General features: G+C 46.3%; 1 protein-coding gene across 1 annotated transcript in view; it reads right to left on the reverse strand.

Moving 5' to 3' along the window:
- LHX4 (LIM homeobox 4) overlaps positions 1-14,356 on the reverse strand; it is a 44,703-nt gene that overhangs the window by 23,968 nt on the left and 6,379 nt on the right. The window contains exon 2 of the mRNA XM_063650819.1: positions 2,547-2,718. Within this exon, the coding sequence (XP_063506889.1) occupies positions 2,547-2,718 (172 nt within the window). The remainder of the gene's footprint in view (positions 1-2,546; positions 2,719-14,356) is intronic.

Below are 14,356 nucleotides of genomic sequence, written 5' to 3' on the forward strand. Positions count from 1 at the left end.
TGGAGGGACCAGCCAGAAGGTTTCTGCTGAGTAAGGCCCTGAAAGGATCCAAAAGAGGGCCAGGGCATGGGGCAGTGGAGCCAGGGGCAACGGCCCAGGTGAGGAACTGTTCTTGTTATTTCTGGTCTTGGGCCTTTGGCTCATGGGCCCGTGGGGGTCCCTCCTCAGCACACACTGTGGGCGCTTCCTGGGTCTAGGGAGACCCTCTTTCCTGGTCATTACTTCTCCCAAACCCAACCCCACGCCTGCACTGCCACCACCTTCCTCTCCACCCTCCCTTTCCAAACCCGGGGCCAGCTGCTCAGGGTCTAAAAATCAGACAGAGCCCTGAGGAAGCACTGGGGGGTGCAAGGCGGCCCTCTGGCAATGAAGTCCTGGGTCAGTGGCCCCGCCAGGCTTTGCTCATACCCCACAGGCTTCCCCGAGCTGCCACGCTGGACCAGCCAGAAACCAGTGGGCTCTGAGGTCTGACTCGGACATCCAGCACCTACCCTGCCCCGAGATGGGCAAGCGGAGGCATGGCCTCTTGGCTTCCCAAAGGTGTAGACATACACACCTGCACACACCTCATCACAGAAGCAGGGCAGCTCACCCGACCCCAAGGCCAGGCCCTCCCACCTGCCTCCTCCTGCCCTCTTCACACACACATTATGTTCACATATGCACCCGGGTACATATGTCAGCCCGCGCGCACACACACACACACACACAAACACACAGTGAAATTCACCCCATCCAGGGTCCCGTAACAGCTGCTGTGGTGCTCGGCCAGGACATCATAGAGGAAGGAAAGTAGAGGCAAACTCCTGTTGCCCACTGAGAAAGGATGTGGCTAGAGGGAGTGGAATTGCATGAATGCCAGAGAAAAGGAAACTAGAGGAGGGTCAGAGGTGGGAAGGCAACAGGAAGATTGTGAGAAAGAAGAGCAGTACACAAAAAGCTCAGAGGGAGGACCAGAGGTCTGTCCTTCCACCCAAACATCAAGGACTTGCTGGGCACCCGTGTCACCTGCTGCCCTGTAGTAAACACACATTCACACGCTCACTCACTCACACACAACATCACACACTCACACAACACTCACCCACACACACTCTCACACACACACTCATACACACACACACTCACACGTAGGGAGCAGTACATATCTGAGCAAAGTACCGTGGTGACAGTGAGTGCATCCTCTGCACACAGGCAGGGAGGCAGCCCCACGTAGTAGTTACCAAGATCTTTAATGTGCTCTTCAACTCATTGCACTAAAGAAATGTGAGAATCCTCAGATATTCAAATCACTTATTCTCTGTAGTGAAACCTTTGGGAAGATGTGGGAGAAACTGTGTTCTGTATCCAGGACTCACATTTCTCCCCATTACTCCCCCTCAACCCCCATCTTCCAAATACACAGCTTCAGCATGAAGTGCCTCTATGGGGCTTGGTTATCTGGGCTGGGTGTGTTCAGGCCTTGGCGAGCCTCCCTGGCACCCCCTGGGCCACCCAGGCTGGTGTGACTGAACACAGGGCTCAGCGTCACTGATCCCTGACCCCCACCTCCCGCTCTTGGCTTTGCTTGCTGCCGGCTGCTCCACACTGGCTAAGGCACCAACATCAGTGCCTTGGGTAATAGATTCTGGGAGAGAAGTCAAGGACTAAATGCCATGGAAAACACCTTCCAGGAGGTCTTCTCACCCTGACCCAAAGCTCCAACAGGAAGTTTTTGATGAACCCCACCCCAGAAAGGAAAATCTCAGACAGTCTTAAGAGCTAACACTCAAGTGTCAGGCACTGTCCTGAGAACTTGATGCATAAATAGACTTATTTAAAGCTAATAAAAACCTCATGAGGTAGGGACTATTACTGTGAGCCCCATCTTACAGATAAACAAACTGAGGCATAGAGAAGTTAAGTAACCCGCCCAAGAGCACACCGCCAATAAGTGGGTTCAAATCCAGGCAGAGTCTGGACTCAACCATCACATGAAACTGCCTCTTTCTTGATCATGTTTCCATATAAAGTGACGACATTGACCGAGCCTGGCTTGCCTCCTGCCAGAAGCAACTCTCGAAAGCCTCTAAGGCCCTTGAAGCAGGCTGTGCAAACACAGTCACGGAGACGCCTCTAGATGTGGACACGAACCTAAAAGCACCTGCTCTGAAAGTTGTGGGAATGTTACGACCACATGCCCTGAAGCACCAATATATCAGGACAGAAAGAGCAACTCTTTCTGTTGCTCTTTGGAGCAACAAAGGAGATTTGCAGAACTCCTTTGTCAACCACCCTGGAGAAATCTGGCCCAAGGCCTCTGGCTCCTCACCCCTGCCCCATGCACAGATCGAATGAGGCCTAGAGGCTGGACCTCTGGCAGTGATGGGCCAGTGATCAGAAGGGGGACCTCAACAAGGGGCATCCCTCTCGGCTCCAGGATTTACCTGCCCCTCCCAGAGTGGACTCTCCACCCTCTCTGGCCTACCCTGCTGCAAACTTCCCCCTCACTGCACGGGGAGAGGCAGAGACAGGCCAGGGCCACGAGAGGGACCGTTCTGACTTACTTGAAGAAGTCCTCCTTGCAGTAGACGCTCCCAGCCCTGGAGAAGCACCTGTCCGCCAGCTGCATCTGGCAGTCTGCACACTTGAGGCAGGAGCTGTGCCAGTGTCTGTCCAGGACCTTCAGGATGAACTTGTCCAGGATGTGCTGGTTGCAGCCGGCGCACTGGGGAATCTCTGTGAGGAAGAGGAGAGAGAGGCACTGTGAGCCTTCCACACAGCCCTGCTAACCAGGCCAGGCCCTGGCGGGTGCCTTCCTACTCTGCTGGTGGTGGAAACAGACATGGCCCAAACCACAGAGCTGTTGCATATAGTTGTACAGGTTATACATTGCACACAAAGGTACGTGGTCAAGGAACAAGTGGGGACTGAAAGCCAACCCTTGCTTTGCTGGCCAGGCTGTGTATTCTGGCTTGGGGTGACTTTGGCCCAGAGGAATCACTTGTTTCTAAGGGCACCACAAGGCTAGCAGCAGCAGCTAACCCATTTATGTCAGCTGCAGTTCCACAGCCAACAGGCCAGGAAGGCTCAGCAACATCCACCTCTGTTTCCACGACATTTTCACAAGTGATTGGAAGCTCTGCTAAAAACAGCCCCCAAAGTGAGCCCTGCCCAGGCCTGGACTGAAAGGCCATCTGTCCTGAAAAGCAAATGATAAATATGGTGTGGGGGAGGGGGCGGGCAGTGATCAACGTCCAAGCCTGAGGGTGCTCTTATAGAGAAAATCTCAATATTTTAATGAACTGCAACTGATACCATAGATTGGCTGGATCAATACCTCATCCTAATATGAATTCAGCTACTTAGTCAAGTTTCTAAAGAATGCAAATAACAGACAAAATTTAACTTCCAAAATCTGAAGTCATCAACATGATTTTGTAGTACTCTATCTCAGGTTTTACCTAAAAATTCATTATTATTCAGATAAAGATAGCCCCCTAATCACGTTTTTAAAAAGCCTCTGCCCCACCACAACTTCCTGAGATCTGTGAAGATCTGTGCTGCAGATACGAAAGCTAGAAACTGCTTTTCCAGATGCCCTAGCGGCTCACATTTTGATGATTGAGTCTTCCAATCAAACGCTCTTGGGAGAGACTTGAATTCAGAACTGAGCTAAATGTCAGGACAGCTGAGGGGCAGGCTCCCATTGTGCTGGTGTGCGTCATGGCGGAGGCGATGAAGTGCTGTGTTGGGTATTGCACTGTCCTGATCAGTCACGGCAGAGGCAGTGAAATTCTGGGGGCTGAGAGTTATCCTGGAAGCTCCAACCAGCTGGCTCCACTGAGTTGAAAGTCACCTGCCACCTGATGATTAATCACTTTTCACTTAAATAGTGAAAAAAGATTCTATTGTCTGCAACGGAACCCTAACCACTGCCCCATCGGTTCCTGTCCTGGGTGACTTCCTATCTGAGGTCTGTTTCTCCACCATCCCATCTTTCCAAGGGACTGCTTGCAAATTTGATAGTATTTTGAGTCACTGACTGTTTCAAAATCTACAAAATGGTCAGGTTTCCACAGTTGGATGAACAAACAGTATTAGGATCTCTAGCCATTTTCCCCTGTGCTTTTCAAAAAAGGAAGGTAACAAATCAACAAGTATTAAGAACAAAAACAAAAGTGCAAGCGTTTGGCCTCCTACAGTATCCTCCTGATATAGCACTCGCAAGGCTGGCAACCCCAGGGTTTACCACCCCTATTATAAAAGACACCTTTGCTCATTGTTTGTCTAAACGGTCACTGCCTAGCACGGTGCCTGGCACACAAGGGTAATGCTGTAGATGTTTATCACTAAATAATAAATTGATCAAATCCTGTCTGAGAAGCTCACCTTGAAACAGTTTTTCACTAGTATCTCCTGTACACTCCAAAATGTCAACAGCAGTAAAACCAAATCTCTCATGAATCATACATGGTTTTTTTTGTTTGTTTTGTTTTGTTTTGAGACAGAGTCTTGCTCTGTCACCCAGCCTGGAGTGCAGTGGCACAATCTCAGCTCAATGCAACTTTCACTTCCTGGGTTCAAGTGATTCTCTTGCCTCAGCCTCCTGAGTAGCTGGGATTACAGGCGCATGCCACCACACCCGTCTACTTTTTGTATTTTTAGTAGAGATGGGTTTCACTATGTTGGCCAGGCTGGTCTCAAACTCCCGACCTCAGGTGATCCGCCTGCCTCGGCCTCCCAGAATGCTGGGATTACAGGCGTGAGCCCCCACGCCTAGCCTCATACATGTTTTTGATTCATATCATATTTGTTGGTTGTGATATAATTTAAAAAGTATTAACATAAAGGAATTACCCTCAACCCACTAAGAAAAATTTTAAACACATCTAAACCTATGTAGAGAGAAGGCTTTCTTAACTATTAAGACATTTGTACTTAAACCCTATAAATAGGCTATTGGGACAGTCACTAAATGCCATCACTAGCCCTGTACACAGAAGTGCCAACCTTGGGCCCAATTAAACCCCAACCCCAGCCTATTCCCTTCACGGCCCCAGCACCACCAGTATTTGCGTGGAAGTCAGGCCTGGTATACGTGCCTTGCCTGTTGACCCCTTTCTCAGACCAAAATATCCCATGAAAACTATCAGGTGTCCCACGTGCTAATTGTCCCAGTACATACAGGATTTTTTTTTTTTTTCTTTTCTATCTCCACAGTTTTCCTCCTTGAGAAATACATTGTCCAGCCAATCAGTACTTACCCAGGAGTTCCATGTGCCCAGCAAAGTACTGAACAATGACGGCCACAGGGGTTTCCACCCAGTGAGGGGATGGGCAGGATACAGGGTGGGAATGTGGATTCTGGAGCTCAGCTGCCTGGGTTTGGATCCTGGCTGTGCTTTTTAAACTTGGACAAATGACTTAGCCTCTCTCTGCCTCAGTTTCCTCACCTGCAAAAGGGAGTGATGATGACAATAGTGCCTGTAGGATTGTTGTGAAGAGCAAACGGATTGACACATGGACAATTTTTAGGACAGGCCCTGGTATACAGTAGGTGCTCAAGACAGGCTTGCTATTATTAGGAGATAACTGTCATGCCCACGGAAAGGCAAGTTAGGCACCCATGTTCGTGGGCATTTTCTCATGGAGCCCTCATAAGAATCCCTGCAGAGATGTCATGACTCTCCCGTGGAGGCCGAGTGGCCACCTCACATAGCAACTATGCCAGCGGCTTGGGGCCATGCCTGTCTGCCCCATGCAGGTACTCACTCAGCCACACCCCTGGTCTCCCTCCAGGGGTCATCAGGGGCTGGCTGGCATCCCTGGAGGGCCCTGGAAGGTCTTGGTGAGGAGGTGACACATGAGCCCGCCAGTCTATGAAGGGTGGATAGCCAGGAACTCCTTTGGTGTGACGCCCCCCAGTCTGAAGCAGGAGAAAGTAGGGGACAACTCAGGTCAGGAGGGTTACGAAGGGCAAGGGGGAGCGGGTTTCTTCAGCATGAGCTGAGTTCAGTGCCCTTGCGGTCCGCTGAGCAGAAGAAAGGCTGAGGGAGGTGGTGTCAAGGAGGACTGCCCAGGCCTCCTCTTGCAGGGGAGAGGAGGGGAGACCCAACCAGGAAGCCCTCTCAGCTCAGGGAAGCGAGTTAAGTACAAAGGGCATGCAGAGCCAGCAGGAATGTGTGAACAAGGCCTGCTGTGTGCCACAGGGCAGTGCCGTGTGCCCACTGAGCCCCGACAGCGGGGCACAGCCGTGGCAGGAGGCTGCTAGGCACAGCTGTGCAGGGCTTCATGCCCCAGTGGCATGGCCCGCACCTCTGCCCTGGGAGTCAGGTCAGGGGCTTTTTTGTGTGATCTGGATTTCCAGGAGCTGGACCCCCAGGGGAGCAATTAACCCTTTGAGAACCCAGACGAAGCACCATTCTCGCTGGCCCTTGACATGCAGGCTGGGAGCTAGCCCAACTCCTTGCACCTCCGTTGGCTCCTGGGCAAGAGGGGCCGCAGATTCCTACCTAACTGTTGTTTGGCCAGCCCTCTGAGGAGAGATTTGGCTATATTTCTCCTCCCAGCCAGAAATGCATGCGATGAGGGTGAGGATATATGCCCATAAAATTTCTTTCGAGCAAGATATCTAGTGGGAGGCTTAATCTGATGAGTATTCAGGAGAGAACACATTAGGGCTAATGTATGCAGGGAATGGTGGGCGGGGGAGTTTTAGAGGCTTGTAAGCAGAGACAGCATCACGTTGAGGAACAACACTAAAAGCAGACAGACAAGCTGTTTCAGCCTCGAGCTTGGAGGAAAGGACCCACGCTGGGTCACTCTGGGCTGCCCAAACTAGAGGTCCTCACAGAGAGGCCTTGGGACCAAACTGGGGCCCTCTGGCTTGGCAAAAACGGAAGGGGCCTACCAAGGGTGCCCTTTAAGTTAAAAATTAAAAACCTTTTCTATTCCACTGTAGATTTTGACGGGGGGATTAAACAAAGATAATTTGGAAATGCTCTAAAAGATCTCCAATATACCAATCACAGTAGTACAAGCAGGCATTCAGAAGCCTGTTATGAGCCACGTCAGGGCTTGAGTGTGTATTACCTCAGTGAGCCGCTCTCAACGAGAAAGGAATTATCATCCCCATTTTACAGATGAGAAAACTGAGCCTTTGCGAGATCAGGCGATGTGCCCAAGGCCGACGGTGGGGGAGCCAGAATTCCAGGCCAATAGACTGTGCTGCCGCTTTCCTGAAGATGGACTAACCCAACCTGAGAGCTCAAGGGGCCTGAACCATCCCCTTACTTGGCTTGAGCCTGTCATTTTTTTAGATAGAAAATTGTGGCAGAGAGAGAGTCTCAACACGATTCCATGTACAGCAACAAGGAATTGTAAGACCACTGGCCTCTTGAGCTCCCTAACAACTGGGCAAATGGAAATGTTGGAGGCACAAACTGAGACGACACAGGTATCTAGTGTGCATGTGTCCTATGGGATGGATGCCTAACGTCCAGCGGAGGGCGGGAAGCAGCAGCCTCTGTCCACAGTCTCCTCCCCCAGCTACAAGGTGTCTGCCTGTTGATGGCGCCCATCCCTACTTGTGAGGATGTGGAGACCTGTGGGCTCAGACCCCACACTCCAGGCAACATGGCCCCCATTTAATTATTTAGATTAGTAAAAAATATAAACTATCTGGAAATTTTTCAAAGAGCAACAACATAAGCCTCTTAATTAAACCTATAATAAATTATTATTTTTACAGTTTAGAAAGGCTAAACAGGACAGAGTTTATCTAGGTTTCCTACCAGAAATAAAGTTCTGGTGCATGAACTGGATCTGCTCCTCCTGAGGGAGGAGGCGTCGAGGAAGACTACCTTGGCCTCCTCTTGCAGGGCAGAGGAGGGGAGAACTCCTCCCCTCCCCTCCCCTTACAGAGGTATAGTGGCTCACATCTGTAATCCTGGCACTTTAGGAGGCCGAGGCAGGCAGATCATTTGAGGCCAGGAGTTCGAGACCAGCCTGGCCAACATGGTGAAATCCCGTCTCTACTAAAAAAACAAAAATTAGCCAGGCATGGTGGTGCATGCCTACAATCCCAGCTAACCAGGAGGCTGAGGCATGAGAATCACTTGAACCCAGGAGGTGGAAATTGTGTGAGCCCAGATAGCGCCCCTGCACTCCAGCCTGGATGACAGAGCAAAAAAATTAAAAAGAAAGAAAAAAAAGAAAGTTGTAACCAAAATTTCCAAGGGGCAAGACAATTTCCAAATACCCAATAAGCTGAACGTATTTCATGCAGTATTTAGTATCTCAAAATTCCACATTAAAACTGGAATTTACGTAGATGCTTGGAGTCACTAAAGACAAAATTTGATCTATTAATATCAACTCAGTTACCAATATGAGGAGTCATTTCACTTAAAATGAAAGTTTTTCTCTTATCTGCCCATAAGTATTTCGTGATGATGCTCTCTGCTGGGGCTCTGCAGAGGGTAAACTCAGAAACAAAAAAGTGATGTCCCTGGAACAGCCAAAGAATCTTTGGAAATGCTAAACCACATAGAACAACACACTATCCATCTGCAAGGCCCGCCCACCAGAGCATTCCCAGTCACGCAGAGGGACATAGTCGAGGCATAGACCTAAGCTCACATGTACCTGAACACATACAGACATCCTCACATGCACTCACATACACACTCAATATACACGCACATATATATATACACGCAGATATATATATACACACCCACGCCATATTTATATACATAGATATGCATATAACACAGACACGTACATACACATACAGAGAAACAGACAATCACAAATAAAGATACACCTTGAGACACATACATTCCTACATATACAAAGGCACACGCATGTACCACAGTCACATATACATACAGACAAATGTACATGCATATTCACATATACTCAAAGACACATACTCACATGTACACAAACACATGCACTCACATCTTCATACATGGGATGAGGCATTGCCACTCTGGAAAAAAAAGCCAATTCTGAAATCAAGCTCTGTCTGTGGAAAGGAAGGCTTAGCTGAATGAGGGAGCTGTCCAATCCTGAAGCAGTGGGGAGAGTAGGGAGTGAGTGAACTAGAAAAGCAGAAGGAAGTAGAAATATTGTTTCAAATACTTTTTTGGAAAGGGCTCAAAAATACTGGGAGATCAGCCTGGGCAACACAGTGAGACCCTGTCTCTACAGAAAAAAAAAAAAATCGCCAGGCATAGTCGGGTGCAACTGTAGTCCCAGCTACTTAGCAGGCTGAGGCAGGAGGATCACTTGAGCCCAGGAGTCCAAGGCTGCAGTGAGCCATGATTGCACCTACTGCATTCCAGTCTGGGCAACAGAGTAAGACTCTGTCTCCAAAGCAAAAACAAAACAAAAAGAAAAAAAAACACAAAAACAAAACAAATCAAAGCAAAAATTTAAAAATATTGGGAGAATCTGAAAGTTTTCTGTTCTGATCAGAGTTTAGATCTCCGGATCTTTAGGTCTTCCAAATGCCAATAAATCCCAGATCCAGTCAGACCTGAGCTCAGATCCTAACTCTACCCTGTATGTGATCTTGGGCAAATTGCTTAATGTCTTCGAGCCTTGATTTTCATATCTATAAAATGGGGATAATTATACCACTCTTTTGGGGTAGCTGTGTTATGGTCACATCAGGTAATGCATGTAAAACACTAAGCCCTCATAGTACCACTGTCCAAGGCCAATGGTTAGCTTTCTCCTTCACTGTCTCGTAGCCAGTTGCCAACAAGATGCATGTCTATATTTACAGTGTATCAAAATTACTTCATGCTTCATTATTTCCCAATATACCTTTTCCCTCCCTTAACCCCCTCCTAAACACTCAGAACTCTCCTCCACTCCCTTAATTCTAAAGCATTCCGAAGACTGAACACACTCTTTTTTAATCAACATGATCCTGGAGTATAAACAGCAGACAATGCAGTATTACAAGGGCTCAGTCTTTCTGGAAAAAAGGGATCTGGCAGACTCTTTCCTCTGCAGAATGAGGACAAATTTGCCAGACCTTGGTCTCCTCGAACACGTGGATGGTAAAAATGAGGAGGTTGAGGCCACAACTGCCTGATCTTACTTCACTGTTGCTGTAATGTATCCAGGTGAGGGTAGATTGGGTTCAAATTAACATTTGGGGCTTCTAGCATTTTTTTCCTAGAGACATCTAAATGCCCAAAGGAAAAGAGACTATTTCTTACTTGATAAGAAATGGCTACAGACCCTTCCCCGGTAGCCATAATCTCCTTCTTCATCGAGGAAGCTTTTAAAACTCACATGATAGCCAGCCCTCAAAGCACCTGAAGCATTGTAACAGAGGCACATTGGGCTTATTTTTCACAGCGGCCCATCAGAAACTGGATTCCATTTTTAAATCCCCAAATTCCTCCATTAGTGGTTTCCGAAATCTGGGAAGTGGAAGAGATCAAAAGGTCTGATGTGATCCGTGGCAGACCAAACTGCCCACACCCCTCTGGTAAGAGACAATAAATATCATGCATTTGTATTCCCCAGTCACGTTTCTCCATTTCCAAGAAACTGCTCTCAAGGAACCAGGGGCCACCATGAAACATTTCACGGAGGTTTTGTGTTTGTTTGATCGATTTTAATTATTTGAAAAATGGTGTTTTCTATCCCTTTCGTCATGGAAGATCAAAAGGGTAAAGGAAAAAAAAATTCCACTAAAGAGACTAATATGAGAGCCAACATATCTGACAATGACTTCTAAAATATATTTAAGAAAAGGTAACTTTCTGGGGAAAGGAGTCAGAATTTCAGATCTTTCCATTGGAATCATAATGCTGATGTGCTACTTAAATATTTTTAAAACTAAGTTACTTTGTACTGATAGGAATGTTTAGGCCAGGCACGGTGGCTCACACCTGTAATCCCAGCACTTTGGGAGGCCGAAGTGAGAGGATTACTTGAACCCAGAAGTTCGAGACCAGTCTGGGCAACATAGTGAGCCCTTATCTCTATTATAATAATTTTATAAGGGAATAATGTTTATTTAACGATGCTCTGAGACCAGATTAATATTTTGTAAAATTTGTACTTTGATGTGCCAGCTTGATGTGCCTCCTGTGAGGCTTTTGCTTTTCAACTCCCTTTGCTTTTTAACTGCCTTTTGGATGAAGTGTTCTTTTTGTTTCGTGCTTTGACTTGACAGCCTAATGCTCAGGACAAGGTTTTTCTTGCTCCTTTCGAGAAAAGGAGCTGGGTCCATGGGAGCCACTTCCGGGTCTCCCTGTTTGCAGACCCCACAATATTCCCCCCTCGGGTGGCCATCCTCTTGGGACAGCCAGCAGTGCTCCCAGGGGCAGCTGTGTCTGTAAAATGGGAGCTGTGATCTGTGAAATGGGAGCTGTGATCCCAGTCTCTGCGTGCCTTAAGAGCACCAGCACTCCGAACTTGGTCAAGTACTTTCAAATTGGCAAGCTCATTCCCTCCTCCCAGACACCCTGTGAAGCGGACATTCATTGTCTACGTTTAAAAGGTTCTGAGAATAAGGGGCTTCCCTACGGGTACACAGTTTGAGGCCGAATTAGGACTAAACCTTCTTTTACTCTGGGTCTGATGGCTTCCACCTGTGCTCAATCAAAGCCACCTCCATCTGGGATTTTTGCCCAAAACCTTTTTGCTGGTGATTTCCCTCCAGAAGTAAGCAGTTTTTTGAGCTCTGTCTCAAATAACATTTGGCCAATATATATTTCCAAAAACGTTTAATTTTATGTATTTGTTAAGTTTCTTTACTGACTACTAACTGAAAGGAGACACCAAATGGGGCTTTAAGGAATCACATATGCAGTTGAAATATTATGCAAATGTTTTTCTTGAAATTTTCCATTCCTTTCCCACATGTAAGGAAGAGAAAACAACAAATTGCAGACATTGCTGTTCTGTTGCCTCAGGTACCCTGAGTAAGAAAGAAGGAAGACGGTTTTCTAAAGGCAGGCTTGGGAAATACTGTCAGTGGGGGGCTCATTGATTTAGTCTGGGAATAACTAATTCTAAAATGCCTCAACAAGGTGAAACCACAGGCTATACCAAGTTATGGCACGTGCGCCTGCCTAAACACATACCTGAGTTCTGAAATGTCCAGGTCAAAGATTTACAACGGAGGTATAGTTACATTAAAATTAAATTAACTAAGAGGTCTATTACTGGATAAATATTTCAAAAATAAAACGTTCCATTTCAAAGTAGCCACCACCACCGCTGATGATAAAATCCTGTTTTCTGGTCACAATTCCCCTTTTAAATCACCTGGTAATTGTGACCAAAGGAAGAAAGCCTGATTCATCCATGCAGTCCCCACGCAGGGAAAACCTGAGGCCCACGACTCAGTTTTCTATGACAAATCTGGTGTGTGCCGCCCCCCAACCCTGGCTCTTTGTCATTAAGGAACATTCATTTTTGTTGACCAGTTTATAGTTCTTGTTTTTATATTTTCACTTATTCCAAATCAGCGTATCTTGAACAGACAGTAACAGAATTTTCCAAAATGGTTTTATAAAATTCCTCTTAAGGGATTTTCACAACCTAATAATAATCATATAACACAGCTAAAGCACAAAATTCCAACATTAATTCTTTAAAACATAAAGAGAAAAGGCACATTGAACATCAAGGTAGTTCATGATGACAGCAACATTGAAGAGAGCTGGGCCAGCCACAAAAATATTAGAAAAATTCTAATTTTAAAAATTGGCATCGCATTGAAGGTAAATCATATTCTCTATCATCATATCCACTGACATGTTTTTAAATGCATCAGTGTACTCACGTCTTTTTATCTAATTTCTAGTTTTTTCTAGTTTGTCTTGACAAATGACTAGCAACCAGAAAAAAAAGTCAGAAAATCCTTCTCACATCAGAAATGATCACACCTGAAGCCGTCCTTTCCCTTCACTTGCTTTCCGGAATCCTTCCCACTTTTACTGTTTGCTTTATTTGGTGGTTTGGGGTGTCTTTGAAAATCTCCTTTGTTCTTTTTCGGCTTAGTCAAAAATAGAAACCTCTTCAATAAAAGAACAAATTCAAAAGTAAACTGGAGATAATTTCGATGTTATCATTTTAAGGCTGTAATTTGGATATTTTAACATAAGGAGTCGAGTAACAAATGAAATACACAATGTAAATATGTATTTGCAGGGATTATCTCCTAGGTGATATATTGTCACGTAATTAGTATTCTTCAGTAGGATATCAAATATCTCAGTAATTGCAAATAAAACAGAAAATTACATTAAACAAATCCATGTTTGTATATGGAAATGTTGTAGACACATCTATTTCCACTCCATTTTCACATTTAATCATTGCTAAATCTCTACAATGTATTTTTCTAATGTCTCACTCTGTAACAGTATTCCATATGTTTGGCAATCTTTCCCTCATAGCAAGAAACTTTCAATTAATTTGGCTGCAAGTTTTGTCTCTATTAAGCTATTCCCAGAACCAATCCCTTAACCCCCTAACATCATAATTAAAGCAAATTATACTTTAAAGACATGTGGGGGTGAGGTACTGCAGTAAAACATCTGTGGCTAGACCCAGACTGACAGAGGGAACAGGGTGGGGAGATCTGAAAAAAGAAATCCACCAAAATTACAGCAGGAGGTAGGACTCACCTCCCAAGACGACTTTCCAGTCAGCCGCTCATACAGTTAACCCCTAAGTCCATTTTCCAAGAGAGAATCCATTTCATTTCACCAATTAAACCCAACCTGTCCATCTACTCCCAAAAGCAATGCCTCAAAATGGTTGATTTGTGCTCCATTTTGATCAGGGATCCTATAAAATTGAGGACTAAGTAAGGTGAAACCTCACAGTGGCATCTAATTTTAGTTGATTTCTTCCTACCACAAACAATAAGAGCCCAGCTCCAGGGTGGCTTCTGTCCTATATCCAACACCTGTGCTTCCCTCCCAGGGCGCCTAGAGAGAGAGATCCACCACGGTGCAGCCTGCTGGACACACGACCGCCCCCCCCCCGCCCCCCCGCCGAGTAAAACCCCTGTGCCGTGAATTCCTGCACAATCCCATGTTTCTCCCTGCAAAGATTTTGCAAAGGAAGAAAGGGATAGACAGAAGAAGTTGGGGGAAGAGGGGAAGGAGAAGGAGGGAGAGAGAAAGAGAAATTCAAGCCACCAGATCGCGATGGAATTTTACTAAAAGCAGTGGACCCTATTTGCCTACATCTCTGTTATGGGTATTGTTAACACTCATTCCAGGAAGGGAGAAAGGCAAAACATTGTTACAAAAGTAAAACCCCCTCAACGGCACCCCAGCCAGCCCTCTCCAAATTCAGCCGTCTATGCAGTCCTGTATTTGGT

The sequence above is a fragment of the Pongo pygmaeus genome, chromosome 1 (genome assembly GCF_028885625.2).
Source record: "Pongo pygmaeus isolate AG05252 chromosome 1, NHGRI_mPonPyg2-v2.0_pri, whole genome shotgun sequence".
Taxonomy (NCBI): Eukaryota; Metazoa; Chordata; class Mammalia; order Primates; family Hominidae; genus Pongo; species Pongo pygmaeus.